Source organism: Mytilus galloprovincialis, chromosome 10 (assembly GCF_965363235.1).
Source record: "Mytilus galloprovincialis chromosome 10, xbMytGall1.hap1.1, whole genome shotgun sequence".
Taxonomy (NCBI): Eukaryota; Metazoa; Mollusca; class Bivalvia; order Mytilida; family Mytilidae; genus Mytilus; species Mytilus galloprovincialis.
The window spans coordinates 52,152,567-52,177,808 of NC_134847.1; the positions used below are offsets into that span (position 1 = coordinate 52,152,567).

The following is a 25,242-nucleotide window of genomic DNA, read 5'->3' on the forward strand; positions in this document are numbered from 1 at the left end:
ACAGGTTATCCGATTTATCTGAAAATTTCAGGGCAGATAGATCTTGACCTGTTACACAATTTTACCCCCTGTCAGATTTGCTCTAAATGCTTTGGTTTTTGAGTTATAAACCAAAAACTGCATTTTACCCCTATGTTCTATTTTTAGCCATGGCGGTGTCATATGGTATTTTGAACCCCCTAAAAAGTGAACCCGGGGTCAAAATACCATGCGGTAAATGACCCCGGGGTCATTATACCGCATGGTATTTTGACCCCGGGGTCATTTTTCACATATGGTATTTTGAACCCCCCTGCGGTATTTTGAACCCCCCTGTTTTTGATAAATAGTATTGCAGATAATCTAATTTACAATTTATTGGCTATCATTTTTTTAAATTTGTGGTTTTAAGTAGGGGGTTCAATATACTGCAGGGGGGTCAAAATACCATGGCTAAGCAAAATTTTCAAAATATCTTTTCCAGCATTTTTAACACATACAAACCACTTATTGGAGTATTATAACTATGTTAAGGAGTTAGAATAGCTTCAATTTTTGAAATTGAAGGTCTATAGTAGGGGGTTCAATATACCGCAGGGGGGTCAAAATACCATGGCTAAGTAAAATTTTCAAAATATCTTTTCCAGTATATTAAATACATACAAACTACTTATTGGAGTATTATAACTATGTTAAGGAGTTAGAATAGCTTGAAATTTTGAAATTCAAGGTCTATAGTAGGGGGTTCAATATACCGCAGGGGGGGTCAAAATACCATGGCTAAGAAAATTTTTAAAATATCTTTTCCAGTATATTAAATACATACAAACTACTTATTGGAGTATTATAACTTTCTTAAGGATTTAGAATAGCTTGAATTTTTGAAATTCAAGGTCGATAGTAGGGGGTTCAATATACCGCAGGGGGATCAAAATACCATGGCTAAGTAAAATTTTACAAATATCTTTTCCAGTATATTAAATACATACAAACTACTTACTGGAGTAATATAACTATGTTAAGGATTTAGAATAGCTTGAATTTTTGAAATTCAAGGTCTTTAGTAGGGGGTTCAATATACCGCAGGGGGGTCAAAATACCATGGCTAAGTAAAATTTTCAAAATATCTTTTCCAGTTTATTTAATACATACAAACTACTTATTGGAGTAATATAACTATGTTAAGGAGTTAGAATAGCTTCAATTTTTGAAATTGAAGGTCTATAGTAGGGGGTTCAATATACAGCAGGGGGGTCAAAATACCATGGCTAAGTAAAATTTTACAAATATCTTTTCCAGTATATTAAATACATACAAACTACTTATTGGAGTATTATAACTATGTTAAGGAGTTAGAATAGCTTCAATTTTTGAAATTCAAGGTCTATAGTAGGGGGTTCACTATACCGCAGGGGGGTCAAAATACCATGGCTTAGTAACATTTTCAAAATATCTTTTCCAGTTTATTAAATATTTACAAACTACTTATTGAAGTATTATAACTATGTTAAGGAGTTAGAATAGCTTGAATTTTTGAAATTGAAGGTCTATAGTAGGGGGTTCAATATACCGCAGGGGGGTCAAAATACCATGGCTAAGTAAAATTTTCAAAATATCTTTTCCAGTATATTAAATACATACAAACTACTTATTGGAGTATTACAACTATGTTAAGGAGTTAGAATAGCTTGAATTTTTGAAATTCAAGGTCTATAGTAGGGGTTCAATATACCGCAGGGGGGTCAAAATACCATGGCTAAGTAAAATTTTCAAAATATCTTTTCCAGTATATTAAATACATACAAACTACTTATTGGAGTAATATAACTTTGTTAAGGATTTAGAATAGCTTGAATTTTTGAAATTCTAAGTTCATAGTAGGGGGTTCAATATACCGCATCTTATATGTAGTTCATATACACACACAAGTAGTTTGTATGTATTAACTTTGATGGAAAAGATATTTTGAAAATTTTACTTTGCCATGGTATTTTGACCCCCCTGCGGTATATTGAACCCCTCACTCTAGACCTTTAATTTAAAAAGTTCTGGCATTTCTAACTTTTTAATGTAGTTAAAATACACAAATAAGCAGTTTGTATGTATTAAACTTGCTGGAAAAGTTATTTTGAAAATTTTACTTTGCCATGGTATTTTGACCCCTCTGCGGTATATTGAACCCCCTACTCAAGGCCTTTAATTTCAGAAATTCTAGCAATTCAAACTCTTTTATGTAGTTAGAATACACAAATAAGTAGTTTGTATGTATTTAACTTGCTAGAAAAGATATTTTGAAAATTTTACTTTGCCATGGTATTTTGACCCCCTGCGATATATTAAACCCCTAACTCTAGACAATTCAAAAAAATCTGGCAATTTTAGCTCTTATATGTAGTTAATATACACACACAAGTAGTTTGTATGTATTAACTTTGATGGAAAAGATATTTTGAAAATTTTACTTTGCCATGGTATTTTGACCCCCCTGCGGTATATTGAACCCCTCACTCTAGACCTTTAATTTAAAAAGTTCTGGCATTTCTAACTTTTTAATGTAGTTAGAATACACAAATAAGCAGTTTGTATGTATTAAACTTGCTGGAAAAGTTATTTTGAAAATTTTACTTTGCCATGGTATTTTGACCCCTCTGCGGTATATTGAACCCCCTACTCAAGGCCTTTAATTTCAGAAATTCTGGCAATTCAAACTCTTTTATGTAGTTAGAATACACAAATAAGTAGTTTGTATGTATTTAACTTGCTAGAAAAGATATTTTGAAAATTTTACTTTGCCATGGTATTTTGACCCCCTGCGATATATTGAACCCCTTACTCTAGACAATTTAAAAAAATCTGGTAATTTTAGCTCTTTTATGTAGTTAATATACACACACAAGTAGTTTGTATGTATTAACTTTGATGGAAAAGATATTTTGAAAATTTTACTTTGCCATGGTATTTTGACCCCCCTGCGGTATATTGAACCCCTTACTATAGACAATTCAAAAAATCTGGCAATTTTAGCTCTTATTTGTAGTTAATATACACACACAAGTAGTTTGTATGTATTAACTTTGATGGAAAAGATATTTTGAAAATTTTGTTAATATACACACACAAGTAGTTTGTATGTATTAACTTTGATGGAAAAGATATTTTGAAAATTTTACTTTGCCATGGTATTTTGACCCCCCTGCGGTATATTGAACCCCTTACTATAGACAATTCAAAAAATCTGGCAATTTTAGCTCTTATTTGTAGTTAATATACACACACAAGTAGTTTGTATGTATTAACTTTGATGGAAAAGATATTTTAAAAATTTTACTTTGCCATGGTATTTTGACCCCCCTGCGGTATATTGAACCCCTCACTCTAGACCTTTAATTTAAAAAGTTCTGGCATTTCTAACTTTTTAATGTAGTTAGAATACACAAATAAGCAGTTTGTATGTATTAAACTTGCTGGAAAAGTTATTTTGAAAATTTTACTTTGCCATGGTATTTTGACCCCTATGCGATATATTGAACCCCCTACTCAAGGCCTTTAATTTCAGAAATTCTGGCAATTCAAACTCTTTTATGTAGTTAGAATACACAAATAAGTAGTTTCTATGTATTAAAATTGCTGGAAAAGATATTTTGAAAATTTTACTTTGCCATGGTATTTTGACCCCCCTGCGGTATATTGAACCCCTTACTATAGACAATTAAAAAAAATCTGGCAATTTTAGCTCTTATTTGTAGTTAATATACACACACAAGTAGTTTGTATGTATTAACTTTGATGGAAAAGATATTTTGAAAATTTTACTTTGCCATGGTATTTTGACCCCCCTGCGGTATATTGAACCCCTCACTCTAGACCTTTAATTTAAAAAGTTCTGGCATTTCTAACTTTTTAATGTAGTTAGAATACAAAAATAAGCAGTTTGTATGTATTAAACTTGCTGGAAAAGTTATTTTGAAAATTTTACTTTGCCATGGTATTTTGACCCCTCTGCGGTATATTGAACCCCCTACTCAAGGCCTTTAATTTCAGAAATTCTGGCAATTCAAACTCTTTTATGTAGTTAGAATACACAAATAAGTAGTTTGTATGTATTTAACTTGCTAGAAAAGATATTTTGAAAATTTTACTTTGCCATGGTATTTTGACCCCCTGCGATATATTGAACCCCTTACTCTAGACAATTCAAAAAAATCTGGTAATTTTAGCTCTTTTATGTAGTTAATATACACACACAAGTAGTTTGTATGTATTAACTTTGATGGAAAAGATATTTTGAAAATTTTACTTTGCCATGGTATTTTGACCCCCTGCGATATATTGAACCCCTTACTCTAGACAATTCAAAAAAATCTGGTAATTTTAGCTCTTTTATGTAGTTAATATACACACACAAGTAGTTTGTATGTATTAACTTTGATGGAAAAGATATTTTGAAAATTTTACTTTGCCATGGTATTTTGACCCCCCTGCGGTATATTGAACCCCTCACTCTAGACCTTTAATTTAAAAAGTTCTGGCATTTCTAACTTTTTAATGTAGTTAGAATACAAAAATAAGCAGTTTGTATGTATTAAACTTGCTGGAAAAGTTATTTTGAAAATTTTACTTTGCCATGGTATTTTGACCCCTCTGGGGTATATTGAACCCCCTACTCAAGGCCTTTAATTTCAGAAATTCTGGCAATTCAAACTCTTTTATGTAGTTAGAATACACAAATAAGTAGTTTCTATGTATTAAAATTGCTGGAAAAGATATTTTGAAAATTTTACTTTGCCATGGTATTTTGACCCCCTGCGGTATATTGAACCCCTTACTATAGACAATTCAAAAAAATCTGGCAATTTTAGCTCTTATTTGTAGTTAATATACACACACAAGTAGTTTCTATGTATTAAAATTGCTGGAAAAGATATTTTGAAAATTTTACTTTGCCATGGTATTTTGACCCCCCTGCGGTATATTGAACCCCTTACTATAGACAATTCAAAAAAATCTGGCAATTTTAGCTCTTATATGTAGTTAATATACACACACAAGTAGTTTGTATGTATTAACTTTGATGGAAAAGATATTTTGAAAATTTTACTTTGCCATGGTATTTTGACCCTCCTGCGGTATATTGAACCCCCTACTCTAGGCCTTTAATTTCAGAAATTCTGGCAATTTGAACTCTTTTATGTAGTTAGAATACACAAATAAGTAGTTTGTATGTATTTAACTTGCTGGAAAAGATATTTTTTAAATTTTACTTTGCCATGGTATTTTGACCCCCTCCCCCTTTTTTTACCATGGAAAATCAAAACTACCCTTATATATATATATATACATATGTTATAATTACAAATAATTAAAGCATTCAAGCTACATATGGTCTAGTTATAATGTGTCAATAAGTATTTTGAATGACATTTTGTTGGTAAAGACTTCAGAGCACTTATACCAAGCAAAGATATTTCTTTTAATTGAGCATGGAAAATGTACCTCCCCTTCTTGTATGAATGATTTTTTAATCTATGATAAGCTTTAGAATAATGTAAAATGTTCTAATATTCATCTAGGATGAAAAAAACAGGGGGGTTCAATTTACCATGGGGGTTCAATTTTCCATACAGGGGGGGTTCAATTTACCATGGGGGGGTTCAATTTACCATAGCGGTATTTTGACCCCGGGGTCAATTTACCATGGGGTTCAAAATACCATATGACAGCGGCCATCTTGGATGGTTGGCCGGGTCACCGGACACAATTTTTAAACTAGATACCCCAATGATGATTTTGGCCAAGTTTGGTGTAATTTGGCCCAGTAGTTTCAGAGGAGAAGATTTTTGTAAAAGTTAACGACGCCGGACGACGACGGACGACGGACGACGGACGCCAAGTGATGGGAAAAGCTCACTTGGCCCTTTGGGCCAGGTGAGCTAAAAAGGGGATGGCAATATGTGCCAAAAATAATAATTCAACAGGAAATCTTTCTAGCATGACCAACATGTGCACTTTTATCCAATCAGTCATATCATCTTGAAATTTCAAAGGCCCTTCTGTTACAGGACAAGGGAAATCTCTAAGAACTATCCAATAATATGACAAGTATTTGTAAAATATTCCTTCCAAACAAACAAATATTTAAACTTTGTAAAAGGAGATTATGAAGGTAAATCATGTGATGCTGATGGATACCTATATTTGTAAGAAATATACCACTTCAGTTATTGACATCAGAAACATGAATATATGTTAAATAGCCATATTCTTTTATACAGATTTGAAAAAGAAATTAAATACAACTTCTTTCTCACATTGCTGCCAGTGTTCAGCAGACCATTTCTGCCTTGGTCATTTATCTGAAGCAACTTTATTTGTCACCCTTCAATATGAACAATTAGTTAAGAGTATAAGACCAATAACATGAATAACAATACATCTTGGTATTGCTGAAGAGGTTTGCCTTGAGTTGAAAAAAAATATCCCTTGTTCATGTTTTCATTTTTTACAGAACTGGGTCGCAGCTTGTGGACTATCAGTACATGAGGGTATCATTAGATCAGTGCTGACATGAATTATAACAAACCTTTCTAAAACTGTCTTTTTAATAAATTTTGTTAGAAATTTTTTGAAATTGTTAGAAACTAATGTTTCAACTCCCTCAGGCAAAATGACTTTTTTTTATGTCCCATTTGGTTATATAGCTTTTCAACTGTTTTGGTTTACAATAAATCCTTGGCTTTCAAATATATTCAACTTTGAACTTTTTAGAAAAGCTACTGACACATGAAATTTATAATATGTCATGTATGATGTTTTCATTTTTAATGTTTAACAACTGTTTTTTCAACAGCTTAAGTAAGTAAGCATATGGTAAAATGACAATATATATAAACACATTACAAAAAAGTTATAACTTAAAAATAAATTTTTCATTTCCTTTCAGGAAACATGGAAAAAGCACAACCAACAGTTTTTATCAGGAAAGCATTCATTTGTTTATATCTTTTTTTCTCATTTTAAAGTGTGTATATCCTGAGTATTAAAGAATCCATTTATGATGAAACTCCCATCTTGACAGGTCTGTAACCATGGGTATTGGTTATTTCCTTAATTAATTATTAACACTAGTATTCAAATCAACAATAATAATGTTTATGTTTCCATTCTTCAGGTGCATAACTGCTGCCATCTTGAATTGGTGAAGATGGAACATTTTATGAGTTTAATGTTGGTTGTCAGTCATACTTATGTTAAGAGTCGAAACATAATTGGGGTAAAACAGACCTGACAAAAAAGGTTTTATGCAGCCAGAGAATAAATACATTTAAGGAATTGTGGAATATTCCATTCCCTATTTTTTGGGTGCTCTTTATAAAGAAACGTGCAGATATCTCAAAAAGAATTATTTATTTTTAGCCAAGTTGATATTCTAAAATAGCTTTCCTGATCAGATAATAAGAATACACATGATAAAATTATTCTCAAAAATGTTGAACAGCACAACAAACTCACAAACCATTTGATCATGTTCGAAATACAAATATAAAAAAGAAGATGTGATATGAATGCCAATGAGACAACTATCCACAAAAGACCAAATGACACAGACATTAACAACTATAGGTCACCGTACGGCCTTCAACAATGAGCAAAGCCCATACCGCATAGTCAGCTATAAAAGGCCCTGATAAGACAATGTAAAACAATTCAAACGAGAAAACTAACGGCCTTATTTATGTAAAAAAATGAACGAAAAACAAATATGTAACACATAAACAAACGACAACCACTGAATTACAGGCTCCTGACTTGGGACAGGCACATACAAATAATGTGGCGGGGTTAAACATGATAGCGGGATCCCAACCCTCCCCCTAACCTGGGACAGTGGTATAACAGTACAAAGACTGTCACTACATGTATTATATTTCTATTTTTTTTAATTTTAACTGCAATGCATCATGGCATGCATACATGTATAAGTATAAATATATGCAGTAACATGTATATGTTCATATTTAGGTTTTTCAAAGATCTGATTTCATTCAACAATTTTTTTATCATTAGTAGGTAGAGCTGTCTCATTGATATTTCCCAAGATCTTCTTTATATATCTTCAAGAATCTCATTTCTCTGCTATTTCATCTGTTATGAATATAAATGCTAACAATAACATCAAATTAATAATGTATTTGTTCCTTAGCATCTAGTAGCATTATTTTATTGGTAGTCATGACTTTACAGAAGTATAATAACCTTGTGTACAGTCTGCGCCAAAAACTTTTTCATCTGCTAGTCTGGAAACTAAATATCAAAACTTGTCCCTATATGACTATATAAAATTTTTCACTAGTCCAAATCAATATTTACTAGTCTGGTGCATCGGACTAGTGGCTAATGGTGCAGACTGTGTGTAATACAAATACAATTGTTAAAGTTCAAATGTGTAATTTTCACTATAACACATTTTTTTTAATAAGTATGGTTATACATATAGACATCATTTTGAAACTTAAATTTTTGATGAAGAGACTGTTCACCTCAATACACCATTTATGTTCCTTTGTTATGCCTTATGTAACTGGCTTGATAGCTATATTTTCCAGACCTTATTACTTTTGAGAGAACATAAATGATGAATACATTAGTTATTGTCAATACTCCATGAATGAAAAATCTAAAGTGTTTGTTTTGATGGTAAACCCCATACTTTCAATACCATACAATTTTTTTCAGTATGTTACATAACTTTGTCATTAGACTTACCTAGAATCTACCAATTCTTTTAAATGTCCGTTATGAATACCATTGTTTAACGTATCAGCGTTTATCACAGAATTATTGTCGCTACTATCACTAGCGTCACTATTACAATCAGCACTTATATGACTTATCTCCCTTGTTTCTGTAGAAACTTTTGTGTCTGTATCACTTCTATCAGAGTCAGTTTCTGTTTCGGATTTTTCGGCTTCCAGTTTTTCTGCCAATCGTCCTTTCTTTCCTAATAAACTTTGTAAAAGTGGAGATTTGAATTTTGGAGTTTCACCCCCATTTTGTTTATTTTCAGCCAGTTTTTGTAACAAAGGGGATTTGAATTTTGGAGTAGAATCTGTTGTGACTGTAAGTTCTTCTTTGGGTTGTTCCTCTTCATTTGTAACAAGGTTGGTCAAACTCTGTGACATGGACATTGAGGACAAGTTTGAATCGGATCCCTAGGAAAAATAGAAGTAAATGATTTATCCATGTAAATTCATACTTCAAATACCTGTAAACAATTCTTAAACATGTAGATTACTTATTTCACAATTCAGTAGATTTTTCTTTTTCACATTCCTCTGCATTCAGCTGTTCAAAAGAATCATATCTGAGGACAGTCAAATTATAGCTTGATTTAATTGAAATATTATTATGAATTTTAATTTGTTTGAATCATTGTATACCTATATTTATATGCAATAAATCCATTTTATCTACATTACTTTATATATTAGTTATCTGAAAAAATATAAACCCCAATATTGCAAAAATTCAAAAACCCATTCTCAGTTATAACTCTTCAAAGTGTAATCTGATGTAGTAATCTATTTATAAACATATTCTGATCACTTACATGTGAAGCCAGATTTTTATCTGATTTAACTTTGGACATAATTGCAGCTAGTTTCTGAAAAATAAATAAAAGTGTATGAAACTAGATATCATTGAGATGGGAGCCATCTCTGTGGGCCCCGCTGTCAATAACGTGGGGTAAATAAGTTGTATGGATAATCTGATATGAAGCATTATTTGAAGTTATTACATAGTCTCATGTGTGATTTTGATCTAAGATTTTAAGTTAAAACTGATAAATATTCTCATCTTACTTTCATAGTATAATAGTGATATGACTGCATGATGTGAACTCATTGTTTACTACTCTAAGGTGACTTCTGGATATATGGATTGATGTTTGAACAATATGTTTAAAGGTGCTGCCCAATTGATATTTGTCACATATTTTTAGAATTATGCCTTCAATATATTATGACCCACCAAGTATAAAGTATGAAATATTAATGGTTCTCGAGAGGTAGAGCGGACACAATTTGTTAAGAACAACGAACGGATGGACAGACCGACAGACTGATCTTAGACCTAGGATGCATACATTATGACACATTCTCTTGTGTTGGTTAATATATATGTTAAGTTGAAAATGTTTGTCAGGTATAAAGTATGAAATAATAACAGCTGTCCTCTCAAAATATAATGTGGATCAAATTTGTTAGCGATGGACAGACCAACAGACAGACAGACCTTTGACCTAGGAAGTGGTACATACATCATGACACACCCTCTGGTGTTGGTTAAAATGGATGTCAAGTATAATATTTGAAATCATAACGGTTCTCAAGATACAGAGCGGACACAATCTTCACCACAGGACACAGGGTTGTCAACTGAAACCAAAGTTTTTTTGACGTTGACCTTTGACCTAGGAAGTTGTACATACATCATGACACGCCCTCTGGTGGTGGTTAAAATGTATGACAAGTATATACTTTGAAATCATAACGATTATCTAGATATGGAGCGGACACGATCTTCACCACAGGACACAGGATTGTCAACTCGAAACCAAAGTTTTTGACCTTGACCTTTGACCTAGGAAGTTGTACATACATCATGACACACCCTCTGGTGGTTGTTAAAATGGATGTCAAGTATAAACTTTGAAATCATAATGGTTATCTAGATATGGAGCGGACACGATCTTCACCACAGGACACGGGGTTGTCAACTGAAACCAAAGTTTTTGACCTTGACCTTTGACCTAGGAAGTTGTACATACAACATGACACACCCTCTGGTGTTGGTTAATAATCATGTTAAGTATTAAGTATGAAATCATAACGGTTCTCTAGATATGGAGCGGACACGAAAGTGTTACGGACGGACGGACGGACGGACGGACAGACTGATCACTATAGGGCGACCCGCCGTCGGCGGGGCCCTAATTAATTAAATCTTTAATAGATCTAGACAAAATGATTTTTTATTACACATCCCAAATCAAATCAAAATAGTTTGAACCTTTTGAGATGTGTCAACTCTGGGTGCATGCTAGTGGGACAATTACCCATACATTTCAATGTTATCGAATTTTCAATTTCAATTTCTACACATTTGTTTCATGGTGTTCAATTTCAAAACAGCTTTTCTGAAAACATATCATCAAGATCATGTTTGATGCTGTTGATGATGCGATGTTGGGTGCAAACTTGTTCAAAGACTATTTATATAGAGTGACTAACATTTTCTTTTGGTTTTATTCCAACTTTTCTTAATTTGCACAAAAGTACTTCATGATATTCAACTTTTGTTCTTATGGAAACATTACTTTGTAATGGTAAATACCTTTTTCCTTTCTGTTCTTTCCTCATCATCTCTCTTAATTTTCTCTATTCTTTCCTTCTCCATTCTCTCTGCTTCTTCTTTCTGTTTCCTCTCAGCCTCTTCCCTCTGTAAAATATAAAATAGTATTAGTCCTAAGCCTGACAAAAATTCATAAGAAATCTAATTACATTTATCAGTGCTCTGATAAAAAATAGGAATTTTCATAACTGGTGTTAATTTTTTTGGTGTTAATGTTAACTTGTTTGCCTAAACAAGTTAACACCAGTCATGTAAAAAGTTACATATATTTTTATGCTTAAAGTTCCATAACTCTGCAAAAACCAATTTGGAAAATCGCCAAAATAATCAGCTAGGTTGTCTTTTATTATAACCCAGTAGTGTGTAAACATTTCAGAAGAATTCATGAACAGATTCTTGTCAGACAAGGTATTTGATCATTGAAACTTGTTATAGTGTAGAGATTAACCTGATGAAGATTTGAACCAATATAAAGATGCTGTAGTCTGATGTTTCTCACAAAAATATGGCACAAACTTATAAACCAGATAGACAACTTGAACCAGTATATATATATCTCCACAATTTCCTGTAATAACAAGTAAGGCTAAGCATGCTCCCATTCATAACTTAAAGTATATGAAATCAGGGAGTAGGAATCTGTCTGATCTGAAAAGTGCTTTCACTTTACAACTCATTGTTGTCCATTTTAATTAACTTAGTTAGTTTCTACGAAAAGTATGACAATTTTTTTTACTTCATTCAACATATCGAAAATTCTAAGCTATGTCAGACTAGAAGAAGGAAGCTGACAGATTCAAAAGCACATACACATTACAGCTTTTCACTCTCAATCTGTTAAAAAAAAAATATGAAGTCTTTCTGTTGAATGGTTTCTAAGAAGAGTTTGTTGAAAGTAGAATACATTAACAAATAGACAATGGGATAACAATATACAATGATACAGCTCCAACTTTTAGAGTTTGTAATAATATGCAGGACTTGCTAGAATTTTGTATGAGATTCGCATAGTTCATACAGTCTCAGCTTGGTACTAAAAAACAAAAATGTATAAACTAACAGCTAATTTTTCTTGTTCAGTCCTTTCAGCTTCCTCTTTTTTCCTCAGTTCCTCTGCTTCAATAGCTTTTCTCAATCTCTCGCCCTCCATTCTTCTAGCCTCCTCAGCTAATCTTTCTGCTTCTTCCTCAATTTTCTTTTCTTCCTCTTCTTCCTTTCTTTGTCTTTCTTCTTCCTCAAGTCTATAAATACATGATATGAACAGTTTTGATTGTACCAGTGAGCGCTAAGCATATTAAACGTTAAACAATGTGAATTAAAAGGAACAAAATCAATTGGCTAACAGTTATGATTAAGGATGTACTTGGGTGAGGTTAAGTGTCATGTTCAGACTCCTTGGTGTTTTTCCATACAATACAAGATATCCTTTTCAAGACATTTGATTTATAAAATATGGCGGGAAAAGGCTGACTCAGACTTTTCCCGCCTTATTTTATAAATCAAATGTCTCGAAAAGGATATCCATGACCTATCATTATTTTTAGCTTAATTTGATCCTTAACCAATACTCTTCCAGCATAATTGATAAAACAATGTACCTTAGTTGTTCTTGTTTTTGTCTCTCAATTTCTGCTTCCCGTTCAGCCTTTTCTCTGGCTTGTCTTCTCTTCTCAGCTAGTTTAGCTCTGTATTCTTCCAGTTCCAGTTCTTTCTGTGACTTAGAGGCTGATGCAGGTGTACCTGCTTTAGAGGCTGGTGATAAATCTCTCGCCTCTCTGGAAGGAGTAGAAGTTACTGCTGGCTCCAGAATCACGGGAATCGACTTTACAACCTTTTCCTCATCACTTTCGTTCTTTGATTCCTCGACATGTGGCACAACATCTGGCATTGGAGAACTGCTCTTTTCTACGACACCTTCCTTTTCACCTTCAAAATTACCAGCCACAATTTCCATGTCTTGAATTTCTTCGATACTTTTGTTGAGGCTGTCGTCTAGATTTTCAACTTTCAGTCCCTCTCTATCTGATGATGCTGAATGGTCAGGGGAAGAATCTCCCAAATCGGGAAGAGTTTCATCTTCTATTGATTCAAAAAGCTGATCATTGCTGATAGCATCAGTAGAAGAAACAAGGGAGGAATCAAACGAAACCTGCATCTTAGAAGGACTGCCACTCTTAGAGCGTACTTGTTTTGTTGGAGTAGAAGGTTTACTTCCAGGTCTGCCCTCTTCTTTAACATCCAACTTTTCTGTACTAGAAATCTTTTCAGATTTATCTGTCTTTTTGTCTTTCATAGATGTTTCTTTGTTTTCTTTTCCTTTCTGCTTGGTAGGCTTGGCCTAAAAAATAAATTAAAACAAATTTTGAAAAATTTAAAACTTAAGATCTATTTATTATTTTTATCTGTAAACAGTAATTTTAAATATCATAAGATGATTCTTCGTTTCTTTTTCATTGTTTTACATGATTCATGTCTGTTGGTCGTCTATTCCATCTTGCCATATATTTTTCACTTCTCAATATTAAAGACATCAATGTGCTATGGAAGTCAACCTTCTTTCTAGTAATCTTTGACAAGTTGCTGTTTCATTGGTATTCACACAATATATTTAGTTCAGTAATTATCATGAGGTTTATATCAATAGGAATAATGTGATTTGGTGAGTAATGCAATAATGAGATATCCCATTTTGATTTAGGATATATTCAGCATGGAGATTTTCTTAATTAATCTCATATTTATTCCAATTCTTCAAAAATTGCCAAAAATAAATGCATACAATAATTTCTGAATTAACAGTACATTAAAAAATCTTTTGACTATAAATAACTAAGCAGCTAACTTTTAAATAAATGTATTACCATTAACATTTCTATATATTTAATACAAAGTGATTTTTCAGACTTAAGATTATTGTAGATTTTTGAGGACAGATCAGAATGGTTACAAATGTTGACAGAAAGATTAATTATATTTAATAGACTTTTTCAAGCAAAACAGCTAGTCTTTGATAAGATTTCCTCCTTACCTCTATACCTAAACTTGACAAATTTAAAGAGGTTAATTTTTTAACTAACTATAAAGAGGATACAACAGATTTTCAACACATTAAACATATAGAGGATTTAAGGTTAACTGCCTAAAATAAAATGTCTAAAAATAGAATGTCCAATTGCGTAATTTTGAAAAAAGCTTGAAATTTTACTTGCAATGAATAGAATTCAAAAATTTTAATAATAAAAAAAACCAATCTATCTTTTAGCATATCAGTGAAAATCTAAAAAAAAATAAATCATTTTTTGTCAAGAAAGACAATTAGGAGTATATTGTTCTAGTGCAACATGCTTATTACTGAATGTAGATTATTTTTGTGCTGTATGAAAAATGTCGGACATGAATACAAGCTGAAGGAAAACACATCAGTCAGTGTCAATTCCTAATTTACTATTGCAGTTGTTCTACTAGATAAGATTTGAAGTTTGTGTAATAAATAGACTGTAAAAGAGAAATATTAATGAAAAAAAAGTATTAATCCGTTTGATTTCATACTTGGACAGAGGACATGAATATCATGTTGTGATTATATTTCAAACAAATGAAATCTTGTGAAATAGAAACTAGTTCATGAAACAACGAGCTAAAGGTTTATTTTGCAGTAACAATAAAAATTCATTTCATATGAAGTAAATCTATGCATTTATTTCAAATGTTGTTCTTTTAGAAATTCTTTTTACTCATATGTGTTGATAAGAAATTCGAACATAACTTTTAAGGCTGTTATTGTTTGTTCAATTATTTCAAACTGACTAATATTTTAATACAATACAAAGCTAAAAGAAAATCACATTACACTAAAATATTAATTCAAATTACTCTAGTTAACAATAACAATAAAATCAAATTAATTACAATCTGACAACTTCAAATCACAAAAAAACAAACCACATTATCTGTTAAAAGACAAATGTAACCAAGAAACTAGTAAATATAAAAGAAAGAAAAAGAAGTCCATTCAATGTATGTAGACTGAATGTACAGCCAAAGCAATACCAAACTGTTATTACAACACATGCACCAACAAACCTTCTTAACTGAGGTTTTAGTACGGGGAACTGCTAGGGTTTTAGTACGAGGTACTGCTGGGGTTTTAGTTCGAGGTGCTTCTAGGGTTTTAGTACGAGATACTGCTGGGATTTTAGTTCGAGGTACTTCTGGGGTTTTGGTATGAGGTACTGTAGGTGGCTTTCTGACCTGTAAATTAGGGCTAATCCAGGTTATTTTTTAATAGGTATAAAATAGATTTTCATTAAACAAGGATTACATTCTGAAAATAAAGCTCCCATGCATATAACATGTATAATGCATATAAACTATATTTTATTGATCACAAATATCAGACTATCTAAACACTTCATCCCTTTATAATCTCACAATTTTAAAATCCAAAACAAAAATCATTCCCTTTTGATAATCAAAACAATTTTAAAGTAAAAATCGAGATGCTCATGCACTTTATTATGGTTTTTTTGTGCTTTTGTTTGAATAGAGTCTGCCCTAATTACTTTTTTTTTAAATCCTGTTTTAGCAAGTCTTCTGAATAAGCTCACTACAAAACTTGCTGCCTTATTTTTAAATGTAATAAATTGTAAATATAGTACTGAAAATATTCTGTATCTCACATCTTTATGTCTTATAATGTGCATAATTTTTTAATAATTTAAAAATATTTTAACTTTTGCTCAATAATTATTTATAACAAAACTATCTTTATCAAATGTGAGTCTTCTAAAGATGCAAATACCGTTTTTTACATGCGGAAGTTTTAATTTGATAAATAATGTGAGCTGTGTCAATTAGAAATTGACCTTATGAAAATGAATATCAATACATCTGTTAACCTATTTCGGGTTGAAAAATCTCTCTGAAAAGTATGCAACTGTTGAAAAATCTCTCTGAAAAGTATGTAACTGTTGAAAAATTGAATTAGATTGTTATTAGAACCCTACAAAACTGCTCAAAACTCATAGAAGACTTTTCTTTTTGTAATTGATTGTTCTAAATTCAATCAAAGTCTTATGTACATGTTTATGTACACTTGCATAGATTTTATTTCTATCCGACGCAGCTCATGTTATATAAATTTATCAACCTCTTCCCTAACCTTAACTAATAGACTAACAATGTCTAGACCTACTGTTATACTAACATGTGTTGCTTTGACTGGTTCTTGTTTGGTGGGTGTGTCTTCTTTGACCTTGACCTGTTTTGGTGCCGAAAGTCTGTCAATGGAACTCTGTGACATCTTCATTTTAGATTTGTCAGTTTTCTCAGGCGAGCCTTCTCTTTTGGCCTCTTCTGCTTTCTTCTGTTGTTCAGCTTTCCTCTTTTCAGCCAATAATATTCTGGGGTCGAATTTCTTCTTATCATCCTGAAATACAATAAGTAACATATATACATGTACCTAACTGTTTTGTGTATCAGGGATATTGTCATTCTTTTGAAAAAAAAAAAAAAACACATGTTCTTTTAAAGCAGGCAAAACCTACATTTCATACAATAAAATATTTGTTTCAATAAAAGTCTAGAAATATTTCTAGAATAGAGGGAATAGATGTTTAACTTGCAGAATCAAATAGAGTACTTTCATATTCAGAACAAGGACAGGAAGGAGCTGCAGTTGACCACTTAGATTTATGTCCTCCACCTGAAAAGTTCATCAATTATGAGCGCCTTTGAGGACTTTATGATGTCCTTTACCAGATATAGGGGATCACCTGTGTCCCTGTTCTATTTAAAGTTCATCAAGTATCTTCATAATTGTATTATGCAGGTTAAAATTTAAAAAAAAAATTTGTTTTGTGGGTACTAAATCACATTTCCCTAATGATAGCAGTGCAAATTATCAATTACATGTACTTATATTGTAATAAATATTAAGAATTTAATTTGCCGAATAATTCATGCAATACAGCAATATATTTTTCAACCCCTTGCTCAACATGGGAAGGAGGCAAAAATGCCATTAAATGGACGAATGATCATCATTAAATCCATTTTTTTGTTGGATATGCATTGAAACTCGAAACTAGTCTATCAAGCAAATTTATATGAATCCTGCTTTGTAAAGGTTGTTAAGTCACGAACTTCCCTTTGGACACATTATTGTGATTTCAGGCAAATAGTCATTGCTTTTACTCTTAAAATTTATGTAGTTAACAGAGCAACCAAAACTAATTAAAAGTCTTTTGTTTTACACCGAATGGATTCAACCTATGACCAACTGCATTTGAAGTAAGCATGCTAACATACCTGACCAAGGCAGTTAAATATTACTAAGGCTTTAAAATTTATCATCTTATTATAGAACATATTTTTATATCACATGACCATTTCTACACCTTCTCAAGTTTCAATATAATCATGTGAAGACTTAGATCCAAAACACAAAATATTATTTTCAACTTAAATAAAATGAAATATTTTTGTGTGTGTATAATATGATTGTTTGCTATTTATTCATTATTGTGTATATTGCAAGAACCAACTGCTTGTTATTATTCTAAATTGTCAGCAACCTTTAAAACCACAGTGGTACTAACTTTCTTATCATTGCTCTTCTCTTGTTTATTAAGAGCATCTTTCTCCTTCTTTGGTGTAAACTTAGGCTGAGGTGGCACTGCTCCTTTAGATTTATCTGGAAAATGAAAAAAAAAAACGATGTTAACTGAAAATTGCAGTAAGTTGAAAATAATCCATGAAGTAAACTTTCACTATGATAGATATATACACATGGTAAGACCATGCATAACTATTGAGATCTGAATCCTGCTTTTTTCTAAACCTGTAAGGTAAGTGGCAGTTCTTGTGCTATTCCTCTCTAGAAATAATAAAAGTAAAAATTTTGCACTGGATGCCAACTGTTTTGTGCAATAAACAAGTGGACAAATCCAGAATCTAACCAATACCAGAAATCAGCTAAAAATTGGAAAACATTCATCCATTTTTGTAAGGGTTTGTGTTACTCAAGTCTTAAGTTTTCTTTCAAGTGTTTCGAAGACTATTGTTTCTTTTGTGCCATGATTTTGCCACAAAAACATTTTAAAAGTTCTTACAAGCAGACAAGTTAGGAGCCTAGTGCTCAGTGGTTGTCATTTGTTGATGTGGTTCACAAGTGTTTTTTTTTTAATTTTTTATATATACCAGAAGACCATTGGTTTTCTTGTTCGAATTATTTACATTGGTCATTTTGGAACCCTTTATAGTTCAGTCTGGACCAAGGCTCCCTGTTGGAGGACATACTTTGCCCTATAATTGTTTATTTTTTTTTAAATAGTGACTTGTCTCATTGGCAGTCATACCCATCTTCTTACTTCTATTCAAAGCGTTATTTTGGATTGATAAGTCTCTGAAAAATTGCAAAACAAAGTAATATTCAACTTAAAAGATATGGTAGGATTGCTGACGAGACAACTATCAAGCAAATATGGCACTGCACAATGAGCAATGACACTGCCAATTAATGTATTTTTAATCTGAAACTAAAATATTAAGTGAACTTTCACTTTGCCCAAATATTTTCTCACCAGAAATTTCACAATACATAAAAATTTACCATAACATGTATTTTCATAAATCTTACAAATTTTAATTTTCAGACCACAAAAAATTATCGAAAAGACTATCTATTCACAATTTCGACTACCTTATACTGGTCTGTAAATTAATAGATTTATAGTATCTGAAAGTGTATGTTCACTACCCAATATAAATATCAATTCTAACACCACTGTGAAACCATTCCTATACATAACATAATGTGTTTAGTGCTTGAAATATCTCTCTGACTGTCAACAAAAAGAATTGTGAGCTCTTGGGAAGATAAAGTCAGTGACATAACTACCTAACTGTTTCCAATTTAATAAGCACACATTTGTCAATATGAAGACTAAATGTTTACGCTTCAAAATCTACTTATACTTTGATGTCACTTCAACAACTTTGTTTAGTAATCTGTGATCATTGCAGACTGACTGCAAAAGTAGAACGAAAATGAAAAATTCAGCAACTTTTCCATTGTAAAGGGCATAACTCTAGAAGAGTAATAAAAATGACGCCACAATAATTCAACTTGATCTGCGTTTTGTGGTAATAACCATTGTGTATAAGTTTCATAAAATTTAGTTCAGGCAAATGATCGTTTTTGTTGTTGTAAGCTTAGATCTGTATATTTTGTATTGCTGACACTCAATTTAGAAAAAGCGCCTGACTCATTCTCTGATGATTGACTATACCTCTTTTGACTCTATCACTACTTTTACTTCTCATCTTTGGTGATGGAGACTCCACATGCATAAAACTTGGCATTGATGTGGCCACACTAGAAGGACGTGGCTTTCGTGGTGTGGATCTCTCTCTTAGTTTGATGTTTTCCTTAGTGTTCAAGTTGATACTGCTCTTTGGGCGTGTTGGGGGAGGTCCATTACCAGCTAGAAAAGATCGACGTTTTTCGGAGATGGTGTTGAGAGCTGTTGTATGTTGTGGAAGATGCAACAAATGGGAAGGGAGAGAGAGAGAAAAAAAAGAAAAACACAACATCAATGCAGTGAAAAACAAACATATTAATACAATGCATGTTAGTATATAAAATCAAACCATTCCCTCATATCCATGGCAACATTACACAACCAAATTAATACACAATCCAAACATAATTTCTCAGAAAAGGTCTTTCTTCCTTTTTAAAAAACAAACTTCATCATCAAGTTCATGAAGTACTTTATGGGTTGCATATATTCTTGTTGGTTAAAAGGAAAATATTTTGTTTGGAACTGTAATTATGTGTGGATTGCAACATTTGGTATACCCTTTATATCAATATGCACCAAGAAACACATTCTTAATCACATGCAAAAACTTTCAGCATGCTTATATCATCTTAATGGTTTCATTCATTTATTCATCCTAGATATAAGTAATACCATCAAAAGTCCTATTCCTTATGTTAAAATTTCGACTTTAAATTTGTTTTTTAATAAACACATACTAAATTGATTGTAAAGACTTGTGTTTGTAAAATATAATGTATATATTATGTAAAATATAATTTACATTTTTATATAAAAAAACACTAAAATCATTAGAAAACTGAGAAACTTGATAATTAAGAAGAATTATAACTTTGCTTAACAGCATACAGCAAACAATCCTTTGCAGCAAAGACTACTTTTTTCTCAATTAACTCTGAATCATGAAACTTTTAATTTTATTTTAAATCATATAACCTTTGGTATCTCAGAAACAACTATATAAGCTCTTAAATTTGCAAAGTTTTAGTTAGCGCTGTGCATCACATATCCATACTAAGTGCAATCTAACGGTGCAAGAACAAGTGCATAAACAGGTGTTCGACAACAAGCTAGCATACAACTCCATCACAAGACACACATATACTATGGTTTATTCTTTACATAACACTTAATATCATTTAGTATAATTTTGATATAGTTTTACATGCTTTAATCAATTCATGACAAAAATAAAAGAAATATTGATTATAATATAACTGAAAGTGTGCAAATTAAATAAGTTTAACGTTTTCATGCAGAAAACTTAAGCAAAAGATCTGAATATAATTTAAGAAAATATTTTTTCCCTTGAACTACTGACTATATTTATCACCAATATTTTCAAGTTTTATTCAGTTATCTTTGTTTGGAAAAACACATGTAAAAGACACCACTAGGACATGACAAGTCCTTACCAAGGAGGGACCCTGGTCGATCTTTGACACTCAGGTTCCCTGTGCTGCCGCCGATATCAGAGCTGCGTTTATTATATAAAACACTTGTAGACATGGACAGGTGCTTATTGGGTGGGGTACCGCCTCCAAATGACCCTGGATGTAGGAAAAATAAGCATATGCAAACAAATGCAAACAAAATGCATGTGGATATGCAAAGAAAAGAATGTATATATGCAATGCAAAAGATTCAAGGTTCTTTAAAAGAAAAAAAGTCTTTATTTCATTCAATTTCTTTGCATGCAATTATAAAACAAGCAACAACATAAAATTTGTTTAAATCATACAATTAAAGCTAAGAAACTTTCACCTTAAAAGGAAGAAATTATCTATTCTCTATGCAACGGTTTGCACTTAACTAAAATCAAAAATTTCTGTTTGCAACTATCTCTTAATTTACAAATTGTTGTTACCATAAGTAAATAATTTCATTTAAATGTAAATTATATATATGAATTGAATATATATTGTATCAACATTTACATAGTAAATCAATTTAACTCAGAGTCATATGTCCTATAAAGTTATAATTAAAAGTATCGAAATTAACATGAATGAAATCTACATTTCAATAATGACATTGTCAACTATTGTCAATTTCACTTTTGTGTTGTTGACACATGTTACATGGAAATGAATAACCGAAGATTATGTGCCGAGTGTGTGTACAGAAATTATATGATAAATTTAGACCTCGTCTGACTCTGATCCCTAAAGAAGAGATTACACAAAACTACAAGATGTTGTGAGAAATGATAGCGAGAAATGAGTTGTACAATATCAATTTCATTTATTCCATGGACTCATTTTAAAATGTCCATTTTGTTTTAAAAATTTTTGTAACAAATTTTGTAAAATGTTAATTTAGAACCTTCATGCACGTAATTTTTATGCATGAGAAAACATGTCTTAAATCCATTGTTTGGAAAATCAAATATAAAAATTTGCCTCTATGAGACTATGAAAGCCAAAATATATAAATTATATAGTTTGTACCAGTATTTACATTTGATACAAGTGATATATTTGATGAAAAAGTCCTGGCTGTGGTTAAGTATGTGTTAGTGCAAACAGAAGAAACAAGAAAAGACTAAAGCTAGCAAACCAGTCATTCATTATAAATATGTGATTAGTTGCAAAACTAGCAAAACAAACAATTATCTAACACCAAGGCTCATGTTAGTTCAAACTTCTAAAAATAAACTTTCAAATAATTATAATTTAATATATGGTATTTATATTTCAGCTTTGGTGGAATATATATTTATTTTCATTCAGAAAAAGGAAGGATTTCCAATGTTAAAATTTTGCCAATTAGCATCAATAATTAACGTTTCATATTTTTACATGTAGTAAACAATCCACCAAAACTTAGATTAATATATGTACTAGTACTCATAATGACAAAATATACCTTTTTGAGTTTGAGACGTTTATATATTCACCAGCTAATATATTATACATTTTTGTATGTAGCAGATGAACTGTAATTCTTTGTGCAAAGTTTATTTCTTTTAATGTTTAAAAAAATGGTTTACTTTTAAAGGTTGTGGAAAGATATTCTTGGATTTTTATTTAAATCAATAATGTGACTTGTAAAATACTTTTAACATTGTAATTATGGTAATTTTTGAACTTTTTGACACACTGTTATTTTTTCTCATAAAAACACTGAGAAAATGTCTTTTTAATAAAACAGGAAGCTTAAAGCTGCAGAATAAGTTATCAGAACAGCAAGGAAATAAACTCTGCAAAGCAATGTGAATAATGTTTGTATATATAACTATGTTAGTAAGAAATAATGCCACAACATGTCTCTGGGGGGTACTTGCAAAATCATTCCAAATAAAAATTAAAATGCTGCATTCCAAATAACATTTCTCTCCCATCCGTTATAAATAATTGATTCATTTTTAATTTAAATGAAAATGTAACTTTTCTTTGATCATACACTAGAACTTGCCTGTCAATATCCAAACAGCTGAAAAAATCTATATTGATTAAACGTAAAAATTGTTTTTGAAAAATTTACAATTAACCATTTATCAATTACTTCACTTTTCTCATTTAATCTTTAGATCTTTAAGTGGTTTTAATGACTGCACTTTAACAAGAAACATGACATTCATTATATTTCATATTTTTTTTTCAATGTTTGCCAAATGCAATGACCTGTCTTTTACCTTAATAACAACTCTACATTAATATTCTTGATAACTGATTAAAATTTGTTTGTTTTTATTTCCTAAAAAAGGGTGCATGTGGTAATGAAAATAATGCTGAAGCATATTTTGGTTATTTTTATTATCCAAATTGTGTATTGAAGGTGCTGGATATAATAAAAAAATCCAGGTCAAAGTTGAAATGTCATGCTTTCATCAAAGGACAGCTAAAAATCTTGTTGTCTTCAACTGTTTGTGGAAATTCTTTGTAACAAACTTGAGAGAATATTTCAGTAATTCCGAAAAATCAAGAATGACAAAGAGTTCTTTCGAAAATTGTATATCTATTGATTTATTGATAATTCACTATAAATATTATAATTAACAAAAGATAAACAATTCAAAAACAATAATGAACAAAAAATAATTTACATTTGCAAAACTATATATCCAAACAAAAGTCTCGAAGATAATCAGAATATGTAAAACAAAACAAAAACATTTATTTTTCAAATTTTCAATTAAAGAATAGCTTTCTTTTCATTTTCTTGTTCTTTTATGTAAACTTGCTTTTCTGCGCTTCATAATGACATATGCAATTTCACAAACAGCTGAGGACAAGAGATTCTTTCGGACATGTTGCTGAGTTATTTGAGAGAAAGACATACCAGTGAGGCGGTTAATATCAATACAGCAGTGCCGTCTGACCGCACTGCAGGCTGAAACAGCCCTGCGTTGTGGTCTATAGTAGTCAGAGTCAGAACCATTTGGCGAGTGCCTGCTCAGCCCAGTATGTGAGGAGGACCGTCGCCGATCGAAAGGTACACACACATCACGCGGCGTACGACTTCCAAAGCCATAGGATAATCTACTACCTCCTTTTCTACCACTAGCTTTCCACTGTTCAAATCTTGTTATTCTTTCTGCGGATTTCTGGATAATGGATTCTCTTCTTGCCTAAAATACAAAAATAGATAAGACTAAAGTTGACCATGATTGCTGAAACTATGAAAATTAAAGGAATAAAAAAATGAAGAAATCATGTAGTAACAATTACGAGAACATCTGGAAATACATGCCATACCAGATGGAGAACTGAATATAAGTGAAAGGAGATTTTCACCCTTTTAAAGCTTAATTTAATAATAAATGTCATGTTAATTAGGTACTACAATAACAGACTTTGTTCACTTCAACCTTCATTCTTTATAATGAAATTAGTCTAGTTTACACCTGTCTCATTAACCTTTACTGAAAATGCCAGAGAATGTCCATTTGTAAGAAAACATGACTAATACAGTATCATTTGATTTTCTTTGTATATTTGTAAGTGAGAGTGCTATATTTAGAATCCCAAGTAGGTCACACAAAGGAACAGAAACAGCATTGTAAACCTAGCAATCATTGATGACTTATGTATGCTTCTTTAGATTAAACTTAAGTTTACAAAAAAAAAAAGCATGCTTGAATTCTTTTAATTTAAATTGCAATAACATGACATAATTATTATGTTACTAAAATTGAAATTTTCTTGGCAAATGCACATACAACTTCCCTTGCCAAATATTATCAATTTCCAAATCATTACATAACCAACATTGTGTTTTTCTCCACGTTTGAATGACATAAACTGGTGTGTGTACAAAGAATGAATCATACATACATCCAAAGGTTAATTTAATTCACCACTTGTTTATACTGCTGTTACCTATGTTTATGTAGATCAATATTGTTATTTTATAGTACTCGTAATATTTGATGTTTATGTACATGTAACTTATCACGTTTTCACAAGGAGATCTTAAAATCTTCAAACTATAGGCTTAGTATATACATTTTGTGTATGTATGCATTTAAGGAAATGTATGCTCAAACATTTGATGATGAAGA

The 25,242-nt window shown here is 31.4% G+C and overlaps 1 protein-coding gene across 15 annotated transcripts in view; it reads right to left on the reverse strand.

Annotated features, from left to right (window-relative positions):
• Positions 1–25,242, reverse strand: part of LOC143047801 (uncharacterized) — a 58,973-nt gene that overhangs the window by 10,779 nt on the left and 22,952 nt on the right. For 6 of the 15 annotated variants that reach the window (XM_076221071.1, XM_076221066.1, XM_076221067.1 and 3 more), the window contains 12 exons: positions 24,021–24,309; positions 23,154–23,171; positions 21,152–21,286; positions 19,683–19,916; positions 17,991–18,085; positions 16,598–16,819; positions 15,475–15,642; positions 12,990–13,729; positions 12,452–12,632; positions 11,374–11,478; positions 9,587–9,640; positions 8,743–9,188 (listed from right to left, as the gene is read on the reverse strand). In XM_076221071.1, coding sequence (XP_076077186.1) covers positions 8,743–9,188; positions 9,587–9,640; positions 11,374–11,478; positions 12,452–12,632; positions 12,990–13,729; positions 15,475–15,642; positions 16,598–16,819; positions 17,991–18,085; positions 19,683–19,916; positions 21,152–21,286; positions 23,154–23,171; positions 24,021–24,309 — 2,687 coding nt within the window. Of the gene's footprint in view, positions 1–8,742; positions 9,189–9,586; positions 9,641–11,373; positions 11,479–12,451; positions 12,633–12,989; positions 13,730–15,474; positions 15,643–16,585; positions 16,820–17,990; positions 18,086–19,682; positions 19,917–21,151; positions 21,287–23,153; positions 23,172–24,020; positions 24,310–25,242 lie in introns of all 15 variants that reach the window. The other 9 variants (XM_076221065.1, XM_076221064.1, XM_076221073.1 and 6 more) reach the window with 9 other exon arrangements.